At 42.3% G+C, this 26,748-nt stretch overlaps 1 protein-coding gene across 4 annotated transcripts in view; it reads right to left on the bottom strand.

Annotated features, from left to right (window-relative positions):
* GSTCD (glutathione S-transferase C-terminal domain containing) overlaps positions 1-26,748 on the bottom strand; it is a 71,468-nt gene that overhangs the window by 44,113 nt on the left and 607 nt on the right. Inside the window, exons 2-6 of one of the 4 annotated variants that reach the window (XM_068136867.1) lie at positions 26,353-26,392; positions 17,776-18,202; positions 15,776-16,237; positions 9,547-9,801; positions 6,578-6,671 (exon numbers count right to left, since the gene is read on the bottom strand). In XM_068136867.1, the coding sequence (XP_067992968.1) occupies positions 6,578-6,671; positions 9,547-9,801; positions 15,776-16,237; positions 17,776-18,183 (1,219 nt within the window). In that variant the 5' untranslated portion in view covers positions 18,184-18,202; positions 26,353-26,392. Of the gene's footprint in view, positions 1-6,577; positions 6,672-9,546; positions 9,802-15,775; positions 16,238-17,775; positions 18,203-26,352; positions 26,458-26,650; positions 26,678-26,748 lie in introns of those variants that run through there. The other 3 variants (XM_068136865.1, XM_068136864.1, XM_068136863.1) reach the window with 3 other exon arrangements.

Raw genomic sequence — 26,748 nt, 5'->3', positions numbered from 1 at the left:
CCTGGATCTCATTTTAGGAACGCTGTCGCTTTGAACATTTAAAGTAAAAATTAATTTCTCTTGCTTATCAAAATTTTTAATAAAATAAAAGTTTCCCTATGACACCTTTGATTCTTAATCATCATCTATTCTTATCTCAGAAAGCACCTCTCAAAACACTCCAAATATAATAACATTGTAATAGAGAAAAAGACAAAACTAACTAAAAACACACCCACAAACAGTATCACAGTATAACTTAGGTTGGAAAGGACCTTGAGGATCAAAACAAAACAACAAAAATCCCAAAACTAACCAAACAAAAAAACCCACACAAAAACCATCAAAACAAACAAACAAGAAATCTCACAACAAAACCCAACAAACTATGCCCTCTCTTTACAAAATAATTCTAGAAGAAACTCAAGCTACACTGAATCAATCTTGACTACAATTCCAAATCAAGTAACTCTGCATCTTACAAAGCATTTATGCCACAGTTAGTCAGCTCTGTCAGCAAGTACCAATAGTTTTAATATGGATCCAAACTCACAAACTTGTAAAATGGTTAAAGGATAACGACATCATTTAATGCTGGTTTCCACCAGCGTTGTGAAAAACAATAAAATACAGCAACCAGTAAAACATCAGTGAGCTCTAATCATGTGAAGTTAGAGAATGGTTGATAACCATTTGGTATAGGGGTAATACCTAAGATATCAATGTTATGTCCAAACTATAGGAACCTCTCTCAGAAGCCATGCTTTGCAATGGTTGATAGACCAAACCAAGGCCCTTACCATTTTAGGCTGTGCCTTTAAGAAAGGGACAGTTGCTGGAACACTCTGGCTCAATGTTTTGGTGAAGACAACGAAAACAAGATATTCTAAACTAATTTCATTGGTAGAATGCAACTTTAAGTTTTAGTTCTGGTTGAGTCTCAGTCAGTTCTGTTAAGTCTGTCTTTTCAGCCTGTCTGCTTCTGTCTCTCTCTGAGCAACAGCTGCTGGATGGAGTTAACCTTGAACAGATAAGAATAATTCTTGCATATGCTTTGAGCTAACAGAATTTATAGTTTAGTTTCATAGTTTCATAGTTTCATTCAGGGTTGTAAGGGACCACAAGGATCATCTAGTTCCAACCCCCCTGCCATGGGCAGGGACACCCCACACTAGATCAGGCTGGACAGAGCCCCATCCAGCCTGCTCTGAAACACCCCCAGGGACGGGGCCTCGACCACCTCCCTGGACAACACATTCCAGGGTTTCACCACTCTCATGGTGAACCTCCTCCTCACATCTAGCCTGAATCTCCCCACCTCCAGCTTCATTCCATTCCCCCTAGTCCTATCACTACCTGACATCCTGAGAAGTCCTTCCCCAGCCTTCTTGTAGGCCCCCTTCAGATACTGGAAGGCCACAATTAGGTCACCTCGGAGCCTTCTCTTCTGCAGACTGAACAGCCCCAACTCCTTCAGTCTGTCCTCATAGGAGAGGTGCTCCAGCCCGCTGATCATCCTTGTGGCCCTTCTCTGGACACCTTCCAGCACCTCCACATCCCTCCTGTAATAGGGGCTCCAGAACTGGACACAGTACTCCAGGTGGGGTCTCACCAGGGCTGAGTAGAGGGGGAGGATCACCTCCCTCGACCTGCTAGCCACACTTCTCCTGATGCAGCCCAGGATCTGATTGGCTTTGCGGGCTGCAAGTGCACACTGAGAGCTCATGTTGAGCTTTTTGTCCACCAGCACCCCCAAGTCTCTCTCCTCAGGGCTACTTTCCAGCCAGTCACTGCCCAGCCTGTATTTGTGCCTGGGATTGCCTCGACCCAGATGCAGGACCCTGCACTTGGTCTTGTTGAACTTCATGAGGTTGGCTTGTGCCCACCTCTCCAGCCTGTCAAGGTCCCTCTGGATGGCCTCCCTTCCCTCCAGTGTGTCTGCTGCACCACACAGCTTGGTGTCATCAGCAAACTTGCTGAGGGTGCACTCAATGCCACTGTCCATGGCACCCACAAAGATGTTGAACAAGACAGGTCCCAGGACTGCTCCCTGAGGGACTCCGCTTGTCACTGGCCTCCACTGGGACATGGAGCCATTGACAGCCACTCTTTGGGTGCGGCCATCAAGCCAGTTCCTTATCCATCTAGTGGTCCACCCATCAAAGCCATGTGTCACCAGTTTGGAGACCAGGATGTGGTGCGGGACAGTGTCGAAGGCTTTGCTCAGGTCCAGGTAATTTCCTCCTTAATAATTACCCTTTCTCTCTCTCTAACCCTTTTTGGGGAAAAATGGAGGTAGAGAGAGAGAGGGGGTAGGGGGAGGGGGGGGGGGGGGGGGCGGGAAACCCTCCTGGCTGGAGGAGAGTGTTTCGTTCTGTATTACATTCTTTGCTGTATATTTCTGTATATATTGTAAATAGTGTATATTGTGTATATATCCATCTGCACCTCATCCTGCTTGTAAACAGAGCTTTAATTCATCTCTGCTTCTCTGACTGAGTTAGCTGTGGTTTCTTTGTGGGGGGGGGGAGAACTGAACTTTCTCTCACCACCACACACTACTTCAAGCAGACATGTGGCACAGTAAGAAGAGCCTCATCCTCATGTCAGTATTCTTTCAGTCCTACAGGCAAGCTCTCCCATGTGAACATTTTGTACTTGGTATGTACATAAATAACTGAATATGGCACCTCCAGTAAATGTTATATTCCAGCATATATTAAAAAACTCTTATTAATGAAAGTATTTTCCAAAAAATAAAAAATACCTGTCACTGAGTCATATTTCATCCAAGGAGCTCTTCTCTGACCTACTGCAATTCCTTCATTTAAGAAAAAAATATTTTTTGTGAGGAAGAGAGAGCATTACTCACAAGACTACAGACTGTAGTTTACTACTTGCTATGTTCATGCTGTGAGCAGTTTCACACTTTGGAAAGAACAGCATAAATTCATTCACAGCTAACCACTACCTTTGTAAGTAAATACCATCACATGCACACTCTGTCAGTCTAGCTGGTAATCTCAGAATGAAATACCACAAAGAAAGCACTTTTCTTCTTTTAAGCACTTCCTACTTAACAAGTATTTTGACCTAGGAGAAAAGAAGCAAGACTTTGAAAGACCATTACTTCTCATTCTTGAATGTCACAGTTGAAAAAGTTGTTTTAAATAAAAAATATATAACCTACCTTCTTCTTTCATCTCACACTGAACACAATGCTTGATGAAAAGATGACAGAATCAAAGACTTATATCCCTATATATCATCAGAACAATAAAGCAGCAAACAAAGGTTATCACTCTCCACTGCCACATACTCTCTTAATGGACTTTGGGTGAACTTAAAGGAATCATCTCTAATAATAACCAATCAAACTGATCTTGATATCCACAAAGCCTTTGCAGTTAATACAAAATTAACCTGAAGACAAGGAATAGTTTCATGCACACAGGGGACCAGGAACACAACAAAGGCTCCAGGGTTGACTGAAGCTCCCAAAAACGTAAATAATCCTTTCTACTGGTGCTTAGTATGAACTGTGAAACCACAGAAAAGATACTGCATTTCTTTGTTGGTCACAAACTGAACAAAATGTAACCTCCTCTTTCCCAGACATCACATAGAATCACGTTATCAATAAGGTTGGAAAAGACCTCAAGGATCATCAAAAGTCTGCCCTGTCACCACAGACCTAATGACTACTAAATCATGGCACCAAGTGCCATGTCCAATCCCCTCTTGAACACCTCCAGGGATGGTGACTCCACCACCTCCCTGGGCAGCACATTCCAATGGCTAACGACTCTCTCTGTGAAGAACTTTCTCCTCACCTCCAGCATAAACCTCCCCTGGCACAGCTTGAGACTGTGTCCCCTTGTTCTGGTCCTGGTTGCCTGGGAGAAGAGACCAACCCCTTCCTGACTACAACCACCTTTCAGGTAGCTGCAGACAGCAATAAGGTCTCCCCTGAGCCTCCTCTTCTCCAGGCTAAACAATCCCAGCTCCCTCAGCCTCTCCTCACAGGGCTTGTGCTTGAGGCCTCTCACCAGCCTCGTTGCCCTTCTCTGGGTGACAGATTGGACTTGATGATCTTTGAGGTCTTTTCCAACCTTATTGATTCTATTATTCTATAAATAGTCTATTCTATTTCATTCAGCTTCAGAAATATGATTGGAAATGAAAAGTAACATAATCATTTGATCATGAATGTTGCAAGCTTTAGTTTTGCAACAGTAAATAATCCATATAAAAAAAAAGACTAAATTTAAATGTATAATCTAAGTAACATATTAAAACTGCAATCAGCAGTAATTCTTTTCTGTAGTAAACAGATGCAGACTGAACAATTCAATACCAGAACTTCCACATACATGTAACACAAATTCTGAGATATCTAAGCTGAGACAGAGCAAAGGTGTTTGTCACATATGCTATTAAGATTTGTCAGCAAATTAAATTTACTAGGGCTAAAAACCAAAGTGAGTTTTAACTGAAACACTCTGTACTTTGTCCCAATTGCTATCAACACCATTAAGAAAAAAACTATTTACTAGTTATAGTTTGCTTGAAAGGGGCCTACAAGAAAGCTGGTGAGGGACTTTTTAGGGCATCAGGTAGTGATAGGACTAGGGGGAATGGATCCAAGCTAGGGGAGGAGGGTAGAATTAGATTAGGAAGAAGTTCTTCACCATGAGGATGGTAAGACACCAGCTTTCCCAAGGAAGTGGTGGAAGGCCCATTCCTGGATGTTTTTAAGGCCAGGCTGGATGTGGCTCTGGGCAGCCTGATCTAGTGGAAAGTATCCCTGCACATGGCAGGAAGGTTTGAACTAGATGATCTTTGAGATCCCTTCCAAAGCTGACGATTCTGTGATTCTGTGTGCTCCAGGACTAAAAGCACAACCATGTGGGCTTTGCCTAAATCAGAAAACAGCATTAGCACCACTGTGATCTTGGTTGGAAGTAGGTGAAATGTCTCCCGTGGCACCCTGTGGAGTTAGCAAATCTTCCTCAAAAAATTGAATTGAAAACCAATTTCAGAAACTGATGTCAACAGAATTCATCCATCAAAGTTGACAAAGAGAGCAATCAAGCATGCAGGAAGCAGCAGGACTTGGTTTTTCCACCAGGCAAATGTGGATCCAGCACACAATACCCAAATGCAGATTCAGTGTGTGTTCCTGTATGTCATGTACCTTTTCCAAATTTCTTCCAAAGAGAAGAGACACCTTGGCAAAACGATGAACTAAACTTTACCGCCAAAACCCTGAGCACTGGAAATAAGCAAAACTGTTTATTCACTTTCCAAAGAAAATATTGAAACTTGGACACCCAAATTCAACACACAGAGTCCACCCTGAGCATTTCAGCAGTCAGGTCACAAAGCTACTTTAACAGAAGTATATCCAAAACATCCACTAAGCCTGAAGAAGTATGATGACAGATACAAACCAAGTTTTTGGGCTTGTTTTTTTTTTCTCTTCCAAGCTAAAGGAAAGAAAGAATCAAAAATTGAAGCAGCACGTACAGCTTCCCAGCAAAGACTTCTCTCAGGACAAAACCAGAGGAAAATAGTTCATGTTAAAAGGATGGACACTTTATATAAAACCATAAATCTGTTTGTAGTACACATGAGGTTTTTGTCATGGCTTTGTGAAATGCACATAGATCCAAGCCAGAGGAAAACAAGTTCAAATTTGACCTTATTTTTATAGCCTGCCTGCTGTAGATGGGAATACATGCTTGTATTCATAGCTAGATATTTAAAAAGAAGCATACTATTTGTAAGTGGCTATAGCTCTTCAGTGATTCCTAACATATTCTCTGATGAATTTCATGTATTATCATTGAAGAGCTTCTTCACGTTGCACATGTATTTCTGTGTTCTTTAAATCAGCAGTTCTAGGCCACTGAGGCTAGGACTCCAGTATCCAAGTTACCTTGTTTACACAACAGAACACAAACCTTTTTCTTTCCCTGTGGAAAGGGGTTACCCTCCACTAACACATAACACCTACTGTGCAACAGAAAACTTATTCAATATTCATGACACTCATTAAAACAGCAAACCCTGTGATAAATTAGTTTCCTTGTAAAACTATAGCCACTGGGCAGCAGACTGTCCTGCAATCCAGCAAACAAAGCAAACAAACCCTACATGGCATGAGACACTGTCACAAAAGGGAAGATTCACACGCATAGCTACCAAACTTTGCTAAGGAATACTACTTTTATCAGAATAAAATCAGCTGTTGGGAGAAACAATCTACATACAACACTCATGTTGACTCTATTAACATCATGCAGTCAGAATTTACTGTTCTGGATAAGAAGAAAAATTTAGGAAAACAAGACACAGTGGGGAAAAAAATACAGTTCAGAAATCAAGTTTTATTTCCAGTTTGGTCATCAGCTGTTGATGACCTGAGGGAAGGTGTCTCACCATGTGTCCCAGATTGAATTTAAAAACAGATTTAAAACTGCTAGGTAGTTTTACAGCACTTCAAACCACCCTGAAAAGTGACATATTTTCCTATGAAACAGTTAACTATCTTCACCAGAAGAAGGCACTGTTAAATACATAAATAAAACCTTACCTTCTCCAGGATTGACTGCAGACGGTAGATTGGACCAATCTAGGGTCCACTTGGGGCATGGATGAGGAGAAAACTTTGCTTCAATACCATTTTCCTATATGAATGGGGATTAAAAAAAACAATAAAATTAATACATCCTTTACCTCTTCCTTTATCCACTGAAGTTGGTAACAACTGACTGATTCTATAGGGTGAAGTATCAGGGTTTTATCTCTTAATCTTTGTTGTCACTGGCCATCATTGTCTCAGGAAATCTATAAATAGTAGCCCAAAGAGCCAGTGCCTTGCCTTGCCTTGTCTGAGCTCTGGGAGCAGTCACAAGCCTTGTTTGCCTTGCAATTTGGAATCCAAGCTGTGCTCCAGTTTATCCAGAAAAACTCCAAGGCCCCTCGCTGAAAAGCACTGTAAAGCCCAGGAGCAGAGAGACACATTTTGCCGGGCCAAGAGACGAACCCCAGAGGAGTCAAGACCCCAGGACGGTTTTGTTTTATTGGCAGAAGAAAATAAAACCGCTGAGATGATTGCAGCGGAAGAACCTCTCCAAAGCAGGCAAAGCTGCAAAGCCAGCAAGCCCTGCAAGCCTCGGCAGCAACCTCTTTGCTACAAAGCTTTCAGATATAAAGCCTTCGGAGATAAACCCTGTATGTGCTACAGCAACAAGCTGCAGAAGCCAACAGAAAAAGAAACTGGATTCCTGCAACTTTCACGTGTTCAAAGCCATTTCGGTTTTCATAGTATCGTAGTATCATTCAGGGTTGGAAGGGACCACAAGGACCAGCTAGTTCCAACCCCCCTGCCATGGGCAGGGACACCCCACACTAGATCAGGCTGGCCACAGCCTCGTTCAGCCTGATCTTAAACACCTCCAGGAACGAAGCCTCAACCACCCCCCTGGACAACCCATTCCAGGGTTTCACCACTCTCATGGTGAAGAACCTCCTCCTCACATCTAGCCTGAATCTCCCCACCTCCAGCTTCATTCCATTCCCCCTAGTCCTATCACTACCTGACATCCTGAGAAGTCCCTCCCCAGCCTTCCTGTAGGCCCCCTTCAGATACTGGAAGGCCACAATTAGGTCACCTCGGAGCCTTCTCTTCTGCAGACTGAACAGCCCCAACTCCTTCAGTCTGTCCTCATAGGAGAGGTGCTCCAGCCCTCTGATCATCCTTGTGGCCCTTCTCTGGACACCTTCCAGCACCTCCACATCCCTCCTGTAATAGGGGCTCCAGAACTGGACACAGTACTCCAGGTGGGGTCTCACCAGGGCTGAGTAGAGGGGGAGGATCACCTCCCTTGACCTGCTGGCCACACTTCTCCTGATGCAGCCCAGGATCTGATTGGCTTTGCGCGCTGCAAGTGCACACTGAGAGCTCATGTTGAGCTTCTCGTCCACCAGCACCCCCAAGTCTCTCTCCTCAGGGCTGCTTTCCAGCCAGTCACTGCCCAGCCTGTATTTGTGCCTGGGATTGCCTCAACCCAGATGCAGGACCCTGCACTTGCTCTTGTTGAACTTCATGAGGTTGGCTTGTGCCCACCTCTCCAGCCTGTCCAGGTCCCTCTGGATGGCCTCCCTTCCCTCCAGCGTGTCTGCTGCACCACACAGCTTGGTGTCATCAGCAAACTTGCTGAGGGTGCACTCAATGCCACTGTCCATGGCACCCACAAAGATGTTGAACAAGACAGGTCCCAGGACTGCTCCCTGAGGGACTTCGCTTGTCACTGGCCTCCACTGGGACATGGAGCCATTGACAGCCACTCTTTGGGTGCAGACATCAAGTTTTGTTAAATCCCTATGCGCACAGCATGGTACCACGGTCTGCAGACTATAAATGTTGCAACTGAACGTACCGGACTAAAGTGATTTGCAGTGAGTAATTGAGAAATTTGATTTTCATAAGCATCTGTTAACAGGTCTGTTGCCCTAGAGAGTTCTAGAGTTTCCCCCCCACCCCTTTGTGGGCAAAGCCGGCATGGTGCTGATATTCTTCTCATTTTCCTTTACAGTTTAAATTACCGTTTGTTGTTTCTGGATTTTTGCTGATAATGTTTAAATTGCTACATGTTCCTGCCGCTGAGGTATCTGTTCCACAACAGAATTTTTGAACCACTAAATGGATTTTATTAATATTTTCTGCAGGACTTTTTTATTAATAAAGTCATTAATATTTTTATTACTTTTTCTGCCTATTAAATATTAATAACCACCACACAATTGTAACAGGAATACAATACTGAGATTCAAACAAAAAGTGACTTTGATTATTCAGAACTTTCCAGCAGTCCTATCTTTGCTCAATTCCTGAACTGGCCCAACAGCATAACAGTAAAATCACACCTGTGTCAATGCATATTACAAGAGGGATGTGGAGGTGCTGGAACGTGTCCAGAGAAGGGCCACAAGGATGATCAGCGGGCTGGAGCACCTCTCCTATGAGGACAGACTGAAGGAGTTGGGGCTGTTCAGTCTGCAGAAGAGAAGGCTCCGAGGTGACCTAATTGTGGCCTTCCAGTATCTGAAGGGGGCCTACAAGAAGGCTGGGGAAGGACTTCTCAGGATGTCAGGTAGTGATAGGACTAGGGGGAATGGAATGAAGCTGGAGGTGGGGAGATTCAGGCTAGATGTGAGGAGGAGGTTCTTCACCATGAGAGTGGTGAAGCCCTGGAATGGGTTGTCCAGGGAGGTGGTTGGGGCCCCATCCCTGGAGGTGTTTAAGACCAGGCTGGATGAGGCTCTGGCCAGCCTGATCTAGTGTGGGGTGTCCCTGCCCATGGCAGGGGGGTTGGAACTAGATGATCCTTGTGGTCCCTTCCAACCCTGAATGATACTATGATATCAGATGGAACACAGGCAAAAGACTGTTCAAGGCTGTCAGACTTAGCTTCTGCACTTCTAGGGAATTTGGGATTTCACCTATTCCAAATCAAGCAGATTACTATTAAAAACAGCTCATTTAAAAGCTTACATTACCATTAACTTAGTCATAGTTGGCCTTGGACCACCTATAAAATGACTGTCTTGGTTCTCCTCTTCCAATTCATCAGAAACTGAAGAAGAGTCTTGTGGCTGTTCCTCTGGAGCAGACATCACCTCTGGGAGCTGGAGAAGCTCCATATTGCATTTGGCAGCAGCTCTTTTTACTCCAGGTACTTCCTGAACTCTTTGATACCAACTGGATATCAGGGGCAAATTTACCAGATTTTTGCCTTGTTTTCTGCTGGAAGCCTAGGGAAAAAAGAAAAAAGAAATGGAAAGGTTACTTCTTACCATAAATTTCTTCCTACAAGCCTCAAAACAGCATAAGCTCATGAAGGGAGCTTAGTTCCATGCCAAGCATGTTTACTCAAAGCATGGGTAATACAAAAAACTAGCTAGCTAAGAGCTCATGAGGGCCTGCAGGTGGAATTGCCAGCTGGTCATTCAGATTTTATCTGAAATTCCCACTTGCTTAACAGAATGCCAAGTTTACACCAACCAATTTCAATCATAATTTCAGTCAGTAATAGGAAAACACAATTTACATAATATTCTTGATTATCTGCTGCTTCATAACAAGGGAATGATTTATTTTTGTTCCTAATCACAGAAAAACAGAAAAAAAAAATATGATTTGCAACAAATACTGAACTCAAGGCAAGACATTACAGTACCTGAATGCTGCTCTCTCTCACAGACACCCTGCACCCCTTTACAGCTCAGCCAGTGACAGCTGGTTTTTACTGGCAACTGCAAGCCAGAGGTGTGTGAGGTCCCTGAGCTTTAGTGAAGCCTTTGTACCGTATCTGTGACTTTTACCTATACCAAATCCAAACTCTTTTTGTTTAGAATTATATGATGACAAAATAGAATAGAGAATAGAAAAGAGAAGCGATAGAGAATAGAAAAGAGAAGCGATAAATAGAAAAGAGAAGCGATAGAGAATAGAAAAGAGAAGAGATAGAGAATAGAAAAGAGAAGAGATAGAGAATAGAAAAGAGAAGAGAATAGATAGAGAATAGAAAAGAGAATAGATAGAGAATAGATAGAGAATAGATAGAGAATAGAAAAGAGAATAGAGAATAGAGAAAAGAGAATAGACCAGGTTGGAAGAGACCTTCAAGATCATCGTGTCCAACCCATCAACCAATCCAACCCACCTAAACAACTATCCCATGGCACCAAGCACCCCATCAAGTCTCCTCCTGAACACCTCCCAGTGATGGTGACTCCACCACCTCCCCGGGCAGCCCATTCCAATGAGCAATCACTCTCTCTGTGTAGAACTTCTTCCTAACATCCAATCTAAACCTCCCTTGGTGCAGCCTGAGACTGTGTCCTCTATGAAGTGGCCTTCAATAGAAATTAGAATTGTAAGTGTAGAAAACAAAGAAAAAAAGAAAATACATTCTTAAGTAAGAATATAGTGCAAGTATTACCAAAAAAAGATACCCAAATCACATTTTTAGATGAAGACCAGCTAATTTTATGAAGGATGCATTTGGTCTTAACTAATTATTGTTCAGGTAACCAAATGTTTTAGAACAGTGAAGATCAGTCTCTTACACAGGAGGCTGTGAAGTCGCCATTCTTAGAGACGCTCAAAACCTAACTGGTCACAACCCCAGGCAACCAGCTCCAGGTAACCTTGCTCTGAGTAGAGGGATTAGACAAGCTGATCTCCAGATGTGTCCTCCAACCTCAACTATTCTGTGATGCTCTGCCTGCTTTAAGCAGAAAATTAAAGATCGTGATTGCAGGAAAAAGCAGAAATGGCCATGCAAAAATGGTGCTCCTCCACATACCTATCCTGGAAGCAGAAACTGATAAAGAACACTTGAAATGACAAAATTTCAAGCAGCTTTCTTGCACAATATGTTTGTAATGCTCTTTAGCATAATCACATGTCATAAGTAATTGCAAAAGGAGGATAACTGTGTGATTTCAGTATCTAATTCAACATCCTACTAGTAACACAGGCATAAATACATTAATTTAGTTAAAGGAGGAAGTTATTTTGGAAAGCAACTCTAGAAGGCAGTGTTACACTTGATAGCAAGTGATCTAAATTGTATTTTTAAACATGACTATTGGCTTCTCCCAGATGGAGACCAGAGCTTCTTATTCTATTAATTTTGAACAGTTTCAACTAATAGAAAGCCTAACAAAGCAAATTCAGAAAGATTACAGAAATGGAATAAGGTAATGAAATACAACTCCTCAGCTTCATTTGCTTACTTTTGGTAATTACAATTACAATCAGTCAGGTCCCCTTGTGTGTACTGTATACTTCCCAGACATACCCACTGAAGACTTCATTATTATTCACACCCTTAAAGCAAAGTGGAAGTGCAACTGTAATGATTTTTTGCAAACACATTCCAGAAAGTCCAGTTGTAGTTGGTAAATAATGTTTTATTACAGAATAAATTCTGGCACTTCCATCTATAAAGAATGGTTTCAACTCACTGCCTGCAAGAAGCTTTCAAATCCAACTTACTCAATTTTACTGATAACTGTAGGGATCAAGAGAAAACGATCATCCATCAAAGAACAAAAAGAGGGCAACATAATCCCAGAGCTTTTATAATTTAGGTTTAAAAAGGAAACTGAAAGCCATTTTTTAGGAAAATCCTTGGTGCAAGTTAACACAGATCTATCACACAATGTATGATCTGTAAGCTGCAAATAGAATAGAATAATAAACCAGGTTGGAAGAGACCTTCAAGATCGTCGTGTCCAACCCATCAACCAATCCAACCTACCTAAACAACCAACCCATGGCACCAAGCAGCCCACCAAGTCTCCTCCTGACCACCTCCAATGATGGTGACTCCACCACCTCCCTGGGCAGCCCATTCCAATGGGCAATCACTCTCTCTGTATAGAACTTCCTCCTAACATCCAACCCAAACCTCCCCTGGTGCAGCCTGAGACTGTGTCCTCTTGTTCTGGTACTGGCTGCCTGGGAGAAGAGACCAACATCCGCCTGTCTACAACCTCCCTTCAGGTAGTTGTAGAGAGTGGTAAGGTCACCCCTGAGTCTCCTCCTCTCCAGGATAAGCAACCCCAGCTCCCTCAGTCTTTCCTCATAGGGCTTGTGTTCCAAACCCCTCACCAACTTCGTTGCCCTTCTCTGGACTCGTTCCAGCAAGTCAGCCTCCTTCCTAAACTGAGGGGCCCAGAACTGGACACAGGACTCGAGGTGTGGCCTAACCAGTGCAGTGTACAGGGGCCGAATGACCTCCCTGCTCCTGCTGGCCATACTGTTCTTGATGCAGGCCAGGATGCCATTGGCCCTCTTGGCTGCCTGGGCACACTGCAGGCTCAGGTTCAGCCTACCATCGACCAGCACCCCCAGGTCCCTCTCTGCCTGGCTGCTCTCCAGCCACTCTGACCCCAGCCTGTAGCACTGCATGGGGTTGTTGTGGCCGATGTGCAGAACCCGGCACTTGGATGTGTTCAATCTCATGCCGTTGGACTCTGCCCATCTGTTCAGCCTGTCAAGGTCCCTCTGCAGAGCCTCTCTACCCTCCAGCAGATCAACTCCTGCCCCCAGCTTGGTGTTGCCAGCAAATCTACTTATGATGGACTCGATACCCTCATCCAGATCATCAATAAAGATGTTAAAGAGCACAGGGCCCAGCACTGATCCTTGGGGCAGGCCTCACCAGGCCTCAAGGGTCACATAGGAAAAGCAAATAGATACAGCAATCTCAGCTGTATCTCCAAATGTACCATAAGACACAAAATAGCCCTACCCTCAGAAGGAAATTCTTCATCTACCCACTATAGAGTGTCCATACTACTTTGCTACCAAAGTGGTTTTCCTCATAGTGCTGTGAAAATCTCTTGATGTGAAGAAAAAGACAAGAATTAAGACAATTGAAAACCACTCACTGGTGTTTGCCCAGCATTGGGAACATGCTAGGTTGACTGCAGAGAAGAGGAGGCAAAGGCATCTTTGAATGGAGCACGCTCCTGGCGTTTCCAAACGCACAACCCAATAGAAAACCATTCAGCTCCCCTAAAGGAAAGTGTGTATGCTATTGGACCTTACAGGTAACATGTCTACTAGAAAAATAAATTAAGTGGTCCCAGTGTCACAAGACTGAGTTATAAATTTCACTCAAAGAGCTTCCAGCAACCTAACCTTTCACAGGGAGCAGCTCCTTTCACTGCAGTGAACAAAGGACTGTAGTAATATGGCGATGGTGTTCGATCACCCCAAAGGCACTACAAGCACAGCTTCCAGGCCAAGATGTTACCAAAGATGTTTATTACGTTATACAGCAAGGTTATATACTCTTTTAGAGAGCATGTGTGTCACATCTGAATTGGTTATTTTCTCCTGGCATGCGTGTAACTGAGGCGTACAATAGGTTAAAATAACAAAAACTTTTCAACACATCCAACCAAATTCTGCCAAGTCTCTCTCTCAGTTACAAGATGTTTACATTCTTTTCTAAGTCAAAGATTAAACATAACTTTTCCTAAGTCAAGAAAGGGCACATCTTCCCCTACATTTCCCCTTTTCTTTCTCTCAGTTACCGATAATGTGTGCACTCCTAAATCAAGGGCAAAACATTGCTGTTCCAAAGCTATCTGATAACAATCCTTCTCCTACAAAGGACCTCCCACGAACACTGGAGAACAGTTTAATAGCAGCAATACTATAAATGACAAAACTACACATCACTGAAGTTTCAGGGACTGAAGTGCACCCCAAGGAAGTTGGCTGCCTAGACACAACCCCATTTCTGAACAGGGTCACAGGGATCAGACCTTGCTTGAAGAAGAATACAAACTAAGTTTTGTACAAACAAAACTGTGCAGAAGAATAAAAGGGTTGCTGATAAGTAGTTGTTATGCTGTCTCCTAGGCATCCTTCTTTCTTTAGAGATGTGCAATGAAACTGGTTTATTTTGTTGGAGGGCTTGACAAAAAGCTGTGTTTCCTCCCAAACAAATAAATCATTCCTAGGAACTAAAAGGAAACAGCAGAGTTTAACACTAATTAACCTATTATGTGGAGAAAACCAAATCAGAAGTCACAGCACACTGCAGTTTAAAAATACTGGTAGACAAAACAAGAAGAAAATAATATTTTCAAATGAATCTCAAGAAATCACATACCAGTATCATGAACAAATTAGCTTTTCCTAGTCAATGAGTGTTTCCCTAGTCAATTCCAGAGTACCTCTTCAGCTCTAGTATGAGTATGGAAAGCCAAGGATGAACATCCGTAGTTTGCATCTCTAGAAAGCCACCATAGTTCCTGAACCTTTCCGCCTCCCTAAAAGGCACTGTTCATTTTTGAGAAGGTACTTGTTCTCTTTTAGGCTTATCTATCCACGTCAGGGTAAAAGTCACATCAATTTGTAAGTCTTTGCTGAGAAGAGTTCCAATTCAGATAGTAGCCAGATAGTACAAACATAAACTGAGTAGGAATTAACTTTCCTTTGCCCTCCAGTACACTGAAGCCAAAGTTAAAACTGGTTCATGCTTACCTACTTTTTCCTACCCATATTACAATATAAATTTCTCGTGAGAGACATCCCTTCCAGTATTTTAAGATTATTATACTATTCTCAACCCTCCCTCATTTTTAATTTGCAATTCATGATGGAATCAAAATTCCAAATCACAAAAAATTCCTCACAGACAAATTGGTCTCATTTAGTAAATACCCATCGAGTCTCATATGAATCTAGTACACTAAATTCAAGCAAGAAAATCCATTCATGCTTACCTATTTCTGCTTTATGCATATTAGAATGCACTTTAAGTGTCCATTTAAAGTATTTTCATGGTGGAATTTTCTAGGCAACTTGCTGACAAATTATTTCAGCATAGTATTTTAGCAGTTTGAATACTGGTTACTAAGTATTGATATGCTATGCATTTAAGAACGATCACACAATCACAGAACGTTAGGGGTTGGAAGGGACTTCCAGAGATCATCAGGTCCAACTCCCCTGCCAAAGCAGCATCACCTAGGGCAGGCCACACAGGAGGCTCCACAAACTCCCTGGGCAGCCTGTTTCAGTGATTTTGCCCACCTCCCTATTTTTGTACAAAACCAAAGACAAATCCTCTGTTTCTGGTTCAGTTTGTATTGCAAATGCCACAATACATTTCAAATGAACACATTTTACAGTTTTCCAGTTCTTAGAAAAAAAAATACATACATGCTACTTAATATTTGCAGTTTGTTGTCTTACCAAGAACTGATGGATGCAAGGCAAAAGCACTACATCTGCCAAGGTAAAATAAAGCCCTTCTGCAAAAATGTGGTCCAAAGGTGGAAGGTCAGAGGTTTTTGTTCTCCTGATGTGAGAGGCCTCCCTGTTGCCTACATCTGATCTTTCCTGGACAAGCAGCTTGGAGAAAGCTATGCTCAGTTCCAAACTCTGGAGTGGATGTTCCTGCATTTCCACTGTTTTTCCTTCCTCTGTTGCTTCTTTACCAACTGCAGGCATTGTAGACTTGGCACCTGCCTTCTGTTGTTGAAGTTTCTGCCTTCGAATTTTGTCATCGTTATGCACTCGGACAGGTTCTCCAAGCTTCTTTTCAAGTTGTAAAATATCAGGAGGGACAGTAAGACGTTGCTCAGGAGATGCCTTCAAAAAGCCTTCAACAGCCAGAGGTATGCTGATCTCACAAAGTCTGGTCCACTGGCTAACCTGTCAGATAAATGTATGCAATTAATGTTTATACAGAAGGAAAAACAAAATGCAGGATACCATTTTTTGTCCACTTTAAGCAACCAAATTTGAGTTTTAAATATATGCTCTGATAATCTTCAAAACTCATGTTTTGCATTACTTTTGCAACAGCAAGCTCAGGAAGCTGAATCTTCTATATGGAACAGAATGAGCAGTTATCCAGGATAGCATATTTTTATTCCCTATTATTTTCATAAGATTAGGGTGGCTGCATAACTCATGAAAAGCAATGCTGTTATCTATATATATATATACACACATACATATATATATGTGCCATCTTTACCAAGTGCTGGCAATAAAACCAGATGACACCAAGCAGGTTTTGAGTGTATTTATTATATAGAAATGCCTTATATTAGCAATGTTTTTCTTAGCAATCAATACAAAAAGAAAAATTCAGTCTAACCAAACACCACCTTAAAAAGTTACTTGATTCTTATGTTCTTGTCCTCTTGTTCTGTAAAGGTTGTCTTTTCTTATTCAGTTTATTCACTTTGCAGACATCTGAAATACTGAATCAAGTTTTCCAGCAGTTCCAAGAAGTGATTAGAACCAGAAGTTTATGTAGTATGTCACAGAATTTGTTTATGCTAGTGCTGAATGGACTAACACAGGGATATGCTTCCCCAGATCAGTTACCAAGAGGGATGAACTGGGTTAGAGGCATAGCAATAAATAGCAACCATGGATGTAGTGATCATGAAAGAGTGGGGTTCAGCCTCCTGAGAGGAGTGAGGAGAGTAAGTCTGGAGATGGATGAGCTGCCAGACGAATAAACCACTGTGCAACAAACAGGCTTAAATATCAACCCAGAGGGCAGCAAATGGAGCTTTTTAGAGGACTACGCTGAGGCCTGTTCTATTTAAGTAGCTTAACCAATGACCTGGAGGTGGAGATGGAATACAGTCAACATCAAGGATGACAGTGATTTGAGCAGGGCAGTCAAACTCCAATAAAGAGCTGCCATTCACAGGAGCCTGCACAGGGTAGAGAAGGGGCCAACAGGAATAAACATGAAACTCAATAAAATACCCTGCACCAAGGATGGACTAAACCCCTGTTATGGTACAGATGAGGGACTGGTTATCTGACCAGTAGCAGCTCTGCTGGAAAGACCCTGGACATCCAGCTTATCCTGCTAAGCATAAACTAAACCTAAGCAAGCAGTGCACCTTTGCAGTGATGAAGGCGAATAGTATATGGTGTTCTTAAAATCAACACTTATAAATTGGGTATTTCTTACCTATTTTTTGAATCTTAAGATTTTTGTGCTGTTAAAAAGTAGGGTCCTTGATTTTTTATTTTTTTTTTTTTTTTATATTTATGCCAAAAGAGAGACATTTCTCCAATGATGAAATTTCATTTTCTAAGTATATAAAGTTTTTTTTCTACAAGAACTTAGTTTACATCAATATTAAGAGTCTACTTCAGAGTGTTTATCACTTAGAAAACCCCACCCTATTAAGGTATCTAAGACAAAGAGATTCACTCACTTCAGCACAGGCTTTTAAGCAGGTCTTCTTAAAGCCTAAGAGTTCCACAACATCTGTTTTAGATGGATCTGCCTCATATGTTTTCTGTATTATATGCCTTAAGACAACAGAAAGCCCAGCTCTGCAGAACTTGCCATCTTTCACAACAACAGCAGGTAAACAGCAGCTCTGCACAACCGCTGGAAGCTGATATCTGGAGATGAAATGGACCTCAAGATCACCAAGGACATTCATCACAGACTGATCATCCACATCTTCACCAGTTGGCACTAAGAAAACTTTGAATAATTTGCAGTCACAGTAGGATAGCAAAAACAGTGAAATAGATGTATGAAGAGGAAAGATGCCATCTCTGTCCTGAAGAGAAAAATCCAAATATAAATGCTCTTCAGCAAAGCTATCTTTCATCTTCCCCAAGCCGAAGTTCCTGAAATAGAAATCAGAACACAACATCCACTAAATACAGAATTTAGAACCAAAAAATAGTTTGAAACAGTGCTCCCTTCACCATTTGCTAAAACTGCTTTTAATGCAAGTTCATTATTAAAGACATCCTGCCTGAATAAATGGACTGCCAGTTCCATATACACACTGTCTCTTCACATCCAAAGCATTGATAGGGAAACAATTCATGTAATTGTTAACTTCTTTAAAACATGTTAATGTATTTCTGACATTAAATGAAACATTGAAAATATTTTTTCATTTTAATTTTTTTTAGTATGCAAACATCTTATAGAAAGGATTTTTTTCCCCCATGGATAATCTCCCACAACATTAACCATATGCCATAGAAAAAAGTTCCTGTGTACATAGCTACAACAGTCAGCTTCCTAATGCACACATATGTCTTTCTGTAACTGTTAGAAACAATATATAAACCACAGGAAATATTGGCTTACATTTTAAAAACTAGTCTAGAGCCTGGCAAGATACTAACTGAAGGTCAGGAGGACACAGAATAATAAAAAAAAAAAAGCTTTCAAGAATACCACATTAATATCTCACACACACAACTACTTAAAACTGTTAAATACAACAGTAACATAGCTGAAATCAGTCTTCTCATTATAGTAAAAACTTAAGTTAATTTTCCCCATGCTTGGTTGAAAATTACATTTCTTTCCTATTAAACTATTCCCTAACAGTCTAATATAAAACAATGATGAAATATTTTTTTCTGCTTGATCACTCAGTAAGTTGTTCATTAACTTGTAATTCACAGCTCATACTGAAAAGTTGAGGACACTAGATGGCACTCTTAAAACAACCATTATAGGAGAAAGCTTCATCATAGCAAGAGAAATCAGAATGCTGTTAAGAAAGGCCAAAGCACAAGTGAAACAGCATCAGTCTTTCAAATAACTGTCTAGATTAATAAGGTCTCTGTACAGTTACATGAGTTTGATGTAACTATTTAAGAGGAAAAAAAAAGGGTTTATTTATCTACATTATTGGATTTTTTTTTTTTCCATGTAGAGCTGCACATCAAATTTCCTATTTTCTATAAAACTATCACTGGACCAAATCAATTGTCCAAAAAGAAGCAGAGGAAGAATAAAGCCAAGTCCACTTGATATTAAGAACATAATAATGATTGTTATAGTAAAGTATTTTTAAACCATTACGTGGCTTTGTCTCAGAACAACGGTGGCTCACCATAGCTGTTTTTCTGCAGTTAATACACCTGCCACACAAAGAACAGTACAATAAATAATGAAATACCAAATTCCTAAAAGCTATTTTATTGGGATGAATCTTGACAGCATATAGGTTGAGACAAAATCAATACTCATAAGTATAAATTAGTGGAAGAAATTCTATATTAAAGATACCATTGAGAAGTTGAGTCAAGAACAGTTAGTCTCACCTGCTAAACCCAGGGTTAGTAGCATTTAAACTCATATCCTGAACTACAGCACTTCCTTCAATATTAAATAGTAGCCTCACATGCATTTGGTTGTTTTTATTTTCCATGGGAACCCATAGAGCATCATAGTATCATTCAGGGTTGGAAGGGACCACAAGGATCATCTAGTTCCAACCCTATCTTTCCCTGGCCACTTCAGACACACAGACACATTCACCTTACAAATCACTTCACCACTGAGTTTTTTCTTCTGATTCACCTTACTGGAGATGAATAGCTTTTTTGGTCATTTTTGGCCATTATGATGCATGCAGCTACTAAATATTATGGTAAATTCTAAAAAGCTTTCTATTTCCAAACTACCTTATTCTGTAGTTTCCAACTGTTCTCACAAATTTTTCCAAATCCATCACTCAGGACTGCACAAGAGAAAGATTAATTTTCTCACCACACAGGAATTCTTCCTAAGTACACTGGCCCTTGCCCATTCTCATCCAAAGCTGCAGCTCTGAAGCTCTGTTTCCCCACAGAGCACAATATCATTAAACTAAAAATAAAAATTAAATACCTACAAGATGCCTAAACAGAGGTACCTAATCATGCTACTGATTAAATGTCCTGGTCTGAAAACTGGTAGATGAAAGGGTGGACATTAACAATGTCAGTTGTCCTCCAATTCATTGAACAGAATTACTTCTATCCAGCAGCAATGAGTAATAGATAGCAACTATCAGTCAGTCCTAGCAACAATAACTGATTGGAAAGAATTGTACTTTCTGGTTACTGGTCTGCTCTGTATTCAACCTAGTAAATGCCACAACTGACATTATCCAGTTAATCTACCTGTCCCCTTGAAATTTGTCTGGCCAAATTCAACTCCTCTTACCTTCAGGTCTACAACTATCACATATGTAAGTCACGCAAACCAGGTAAACTAAGATGAGGATCTTGCTGAGGCAGAAGAGGTAGATGTTACCCAGAGCTACCCACTCCATCCTCTTAAACAAGAGCCAGAAAGGGAATATGCATGTGGAACACTTCATTTAATCCACAGTATTTTAACTTTGAGTCACTTTTCTGAAGCATTTTAGGATTCTGGATTGTGCAGTGAAGCAAAGGCACATTCAGGAAAGGTCTGTTCTTTAAATGCCTCGAAGAGAACCTCCAGGAGACAGCTGGTCTTGAGAGTGATTAATCAATTCACAGTACCACAGTATAACTAAGGTTGGAAGAGACCTCAAGGATCATCGAGTCCAACCTATCAACACAGACCTCATGACTAAACCATGGCACCAAGTGCCATGTCCAATCTCCTCTTGAACACCTCCAGGGACAGTGACTCCACCACCTCCCTGGGCAGCCCGTTCCAATGACGAATGACTCGCTCGGTGAAGAACTTTCTCCTCACCTCAAGTCTAAACCTCCCCTGGCACAGCTTGAGACTGTGTCCCCTTGTTCTGGTCCGGGTTGCCTGGGAGAAGAGACCAACCCCTTCCTGGCTACAGCCACCTTTCAGGTAGTTGTAGAGGGCAATGAGGTCACCCCTGAGCCTCCTCTTCTCCAGGCTAAACAATCCCAGCTCCCTCAGCCTCTCCTCATAGGGCTTGTGTCCAAGGCCTCTCACCAGCCTTGTTGCCCTTCTCTGGACACGTTCATCAAAACAAGTTCTTGCAAAGACACACAGTAATTTACCACTACTCATCTGCAACATGGTGAGCTATGCCAGTGAGACTGATTTTTCTGAACCTAAATGAACTTCTACAAAGACAGAAAGAACACAGTGACAGTCACAATATACCTACACAGCAGTGCTGTGCTCATGCTATCCAAGCAGAACAGTTTGCAGAATTGAATGAGAATGAATTATTCTGGGGAAGTGAAGATGGAAGGTCCAAGACTTTTCTTCCCTCTCAGCAAGAGCAGTAAATTAATGTCATTCTGCATGGAGTTGCAGCAACTGCAGGTGACACAGAGTTCAGTAAATTACTTGTTTGGACAGTGGTTCAGACCTAGGTATTGTTAACTGGTCTTGGTACACTGGATTAGTGTATAGTTCCAGGACTTCTCCACAGTCAGTTCAGACTCCAATTTGGTTCGTTCTTGTATTCTCCTTCCTCAGGTAAAGCCACCTAACATAGGCTTGGTGAGTACTCAAAATAAGCTTAGATAGCCTATGAGAGAGGGTCTCAGCTATCGCCCAGGGCAGCACAAGTCATTGCACTTAGTGGCCAACAGATCTCCAGTAACCCTCCATGGCACTGTACAATTCAGCCCCAGGAAGCACGCAGAACCAGCAAACAGGTCTACAGAGCTAAACATAATGCCTAGTACAATTTGCAGCTTAGCTGCTCAAACAAAGGTAGCTGTATTAAACCCCCCAAAAAACCAGAGTTTTCATCAGTCAACAAGAATTTTAGGGCTCTTAGTGAAGCTGCAGTACCTGCTGCTGAATTTTCTGACATCTTTAAAAAGAAAAAAAGTAATTTCTACATTTTCTTCTAGCTGAATAGGCAGTTAGTTATTTTTAGTAAGTATTCCAATAGCTAGATTCTCCCTTAGCTAGGTTTTATGCACATAGTGCTTATTCATAAAACATGCATTAGCTGCACAGTTTTTTGTTTTTAAAGTACTCATAAGAAAAAAAAATAGAAACAGATTCTTGTATCAAGAAGAGGAAGTAGAAAAAGGACTAAGATAAGGCAGGTGTTTTAGTCACTCTCCCCATATAGGGCCAAAAAAGTGCAAGTATTCCTGGTACCTGACCTGAAGGTCTTTGCAATATACAATCCTCTTAGTTACCAATACAGTCCTAAACTCTTACCATATACTGTACTACTCTATTCCTACCAAAATCCCTTTCTCTTCTCAAATTTGCAGCGCTACAACACTGAAATTGTTTTCTCAGAAACCTACTCCCTGTTCTGCTACTGAAATGGTCAATTTAGATTTGTTATTAAACTTACTGTGTGGAGTGGAAGAAATTCCATTCTTAATTGGAGTCCATTTAGGACAATAAGAGTTTTGTATTTCTGCTGCTAACCCCAAGGGGTGAGAAGATGAACTTCACTCATTAGGAAAACAAAAGAAATGTTGCACTGTTCCTGTTTCCATCTTCATAGAATTGTCAGGGCTGGAAGGGACCTCAAGGGTCATCTAGTTCCAATCCCCCTGCCATGGACAGGGACACCTCACACTAGATCAGGTTGCTCAGAGCCACATCCAGCCTGGCCTTAAAAACCTTCAGATGGGGCTTCTACCACCTCCCTGGGCAAACTATTCTAATGTCTCACCAACCTCATTGTTAAAGAATTTCTTCCTAATATCCAAACTGAATCTACCCATTTCTATTTTTTTGTCCCATTCCCCCTAGTTCTGTAATTACCTGACACCCTAAAGGTCCCTCACCTGCCCCATTTCCCCCCCTTTTCCCCTCAAATCCCAGAGCACCTGAGCTTTGTTGAAGTCTCCTCCCACCCCAGGTGTGGCCACTTGGCCCTCCCTGCCCACTCCCCTTTTAATCCCCCTACAGGAAAAGCAAAAGCACCAAGCTGAGCCTATCTGGGCTGAGGGATCCTCTTCTCATCACTGGTGAGTCCCCATGCTGCACACTGCATGACATGGTTAGGGACAAAGGCTGGGGGGGCCTAGTGGCCCCCTGGTTAGGTAGGAAGAGGGTTGATGGTCTCTCCAGTATCACAGAACTCTTAGGGTTGGAAGGGACCTCAAGAATCATCTAGTTCCAACCTCCCTCCCATGGGCAGGGATTCTTCACACTAGATCAGGTTGCCCAGAGCCACATCCAGCCTGGTCTTAAAATACTCCAGGAATGGGGCTTCCACCATCTCTTCTAGCTGTTTCTCCCCACCTTTGCTATGTCCAGTGTAGGTCCAGGGATATGTCTCCCGTACACTTGCCCAAATACTTGCATCTAAATTCCAAGGAAGCCCAAATACTAAATTACGTTTAAACTAATCCAGTCTTAAATATCCAATGAAGTATATTTAAGGCTTTTAACTATTGATGTAATGAAGGTTCGGATTCACTTGTTAATTTGCTTCAAGTTTACTCCTCCCTCCTTGTCCAAACTTACCTTTAATTGTTCACTTTATTTCACCCAATTGAATATATAAATTCAGATCCTCAGACAAGAACAGGTAAGCTTAAAGTGGTATTTCTGTTGGTGAACAACAGTAAGGTGACTAACAGTGCTCATGTTAAAATCAGCTACCAAGTGAACACCCTTAAGAGGGAAGCAGTAGAAGACATTTTTCAGAATTCTAAGGGAACAAAGGGCACTATTTGGGTTTATACTTGGAAGTTCCTTTTTTGCAGCTAAATTGGCTATAAATTGTTTCTAAACTAATGGTTACAGATCCACAGATTACATCAAGTTGGAAGGGACTCCAAAAAAGTCATCTTGCCCAACCCCTCTGCTGTCAGCAGGAACACCTCCATCTAGTTCAGGCTGCCCAGGGCCATATTGAGTCTGATCTTGAATGTCTCCAGGGACAGGGCCTCAACCACATCCCTATGGAACCTGTTTCAGTATTTTACCACTCCCATTGTAAACAACTTCTTCCTTACGTCCAACCTAAACCTCCCCTGCTCCAGTTTAAAACCATTGCCGCTTGTCCTGTCACTACAATCCCTTCTAAATAGTCTTTCCCCAGACTTCCTGTGGATCCCCTTCAGATATTGAAATACAGCTCTAAGGTCTCCCCAAAGCCTTCTCCCCTCCGGGCTGAACAGACTAAATGCTTTCATCTTGTCATCATGTGAGAGGTGCTTCAGCCCTCTGATCATCTTCATAGCTATCTTTTGGACCCACTCTTGCAGGTCCATGTCCTACTTTGGTGGGGGGCCCCAGAAATCTGGACACAATACTCCAGGTGTGATCTCACCAGCGTACAGGGTAGAATCATCTCTCTCAACCTGCTGGCTGCACAGCTGGCAACATACAAGATTCTCAGGGAGCAAATGATTTTTCCTTCTGTCTCCCTTAAAAGTGTCAAAAGCTTAAAGGTTTGGGGTTTTTTTGCCAAAACATAGCAACTGCAGTATTGTAAGAGCATTCCTCCTACCATCTTGTCTCTAAGCACAGATATTTATAGAGTCTTGTTTCCTGTATAGTTTGTTTGTTTCTAAGTGCAGAGAAACAACTACCTATCTTGGCTCTGCAGAGTGCATCTTCCTTGTGGATTTATGAACACCCTTTCCTTTGAGAGGCTTAACAGCCTACCTGGCTGCCCATTCTCACTGAAGTATTTTAATATAACTACTACCCTGGCTGGATGTGAGGAGGAAGTTCTTCACCATGAGAGTGGTGAAACCCTGGAATGGGTTGTACATGGAGGTGGTTGGGGCCCTGTCCCTGGAAGTGTTTAAGCCCAGGCTGGATGAGGCTCTGGCCAGCCTGGTCTAGTGTGGGGTGTCCCTGCCCATGGCAGGGGGGTTGGAACTAGATGATCCTTGTGTTCCCTTCCAACCCTGACTGATACTAGGATACTACCCTTCCATTAAACAGGATACATTCATGAATCCCCTGGCAGCTTCAAAAGTAGCCACAGACATGCACAATAAAACAAAACACGAGCACAGAACCACCCAAACCTACAAGATGTTACATGACACACAATATTTTCCCCAGAACATTTTTCTCCCCTCAAATCAGACTGTAAATTCTGGGGGAAGAGGTGTGGGGTTTATTCTGTACTGGCTTTATTGACAGTAGCCACTGCTACTGTAAGGGACACCCTACACTAGATCAGGCTGGCCAGAGCCTCATCCAGCCTGTTCTTAAACACCCCCAGGGACGGGGCCTCTGATTTGCAATATGACTTAAAGATAAATAATGCTGTTTACCTTTGGTATGTTAAAAAAAAAAAATCACTTTGGCTATTTAAAAATAATAATAAACATTAAGTGTACCTTTCACTAACTGAACTATTTGTTACCATTTTCTTTTCCCTTTCAATACACACTAAACAACAGTTACATTAGTTTCACAAAAAAATGTTGCTTTAAAGGAACAAATTAAAAATAAGGACATAAACATCCTCCTTCTTTCAGTTCCTGACAAAGCCCTCATGTATTTGTCGATTACTACATGGTAAAGAACAACTTTTGTGAAACATACTAACATTGGAGAAAGGTTTAACTCCAGTCCTTTACAAAGATGGGTTTCCTCCAGGAAATACTGAGCTTGGTTGCACACTAATATTTGTGCTTTAAGGCAGGTAGCTTTGGAGGTTGGAGTTCTATTTGTATCTGGATGATGAATTTACTGATTGAGTTTAGAGCCACCACTGAACCCTCCAATGAACGCAAGGAGAAGCGCACCAGCTTTTCATCAAGTGCTCCAAGCCAAAATGCCAGGCAGGTGTACAAACTAAGTTGTTAATGGCTCAAAAAAGTAAGACCTAGGCTATGAAGAACAGAAGTCAAACTTTAGAAAGACAGCGCACTCAAGTTACTGCAGAAACAAATTACGACTGATTTTAAACGCTTTTAAATGCCTACTCTGTAAGGCCTTCACTCCAAGCTTCTCTCAGCAGTTTTTCAGCCCAGGAAAGTCAGACCCAGTGGTGACCGCTGCCACATTTTCTTATTCAAAAAACCTCAGCCATAAAACGCCGAGTGTCAGATAAACGACACGAAAGCTGTATCTTTCCTGCTCTCGAACATTAATGGTCCTCATCGATGAATACCTCAACAAAAAGCTTCCAGCCAAGCCTCCGTCACAGATACCTGTAGGTAAAGCGAGGCAGAATCGGCCACTCCGGCTAGCAGGCGGGAAAGGAGCGGAGAGCTGGGACACCCCAGGGCTGCGCAGAGGGCGCCTCGCCCGCGGAGGACCTCTTGGGCTACCCCCCGAGCCGCCGCACGCCCGGCGGCTGCTCTCAGGTTGCTGCAGCTGCCGTCACCGCGCGGTAGCAGAGACCCTGTCCCCTCCAGCAGGACCCTTCTCCACGCGCGCAAAACGAGCGCCAACTACCGCTTACCCACCCCTCCCGCAGCGCGCGCTCGCCCGCCTCGCCGCGCTTCCGACGGTCTGCCCCCGACCCTGCCCCTTCCTGCGCCAGGCCCCGCTCGAGTCCGCACAC

Source organism: Melanerpes formicivorus, unplaced genomic scaffold (assembly GCF_026170545.1).
Source record: "Melanerpes formicivorus ecotype bairdi unplaced genomic scaffold, bMelFor1.0.p_v2 SCAF_4, whole genome shotgun sequence".
NCBI classification, from domain to species: Eukaryota; Metazoa; Chordata; class Aves; order Piciformes; family Picidae; genus Melanerpes; species Melanerpes formicivorus.
The sequence above is the reverse complement of the archived record's forward strand: the minus strand, read 5'-3'. Positions and strand labels throughout refer to the sequence as shown.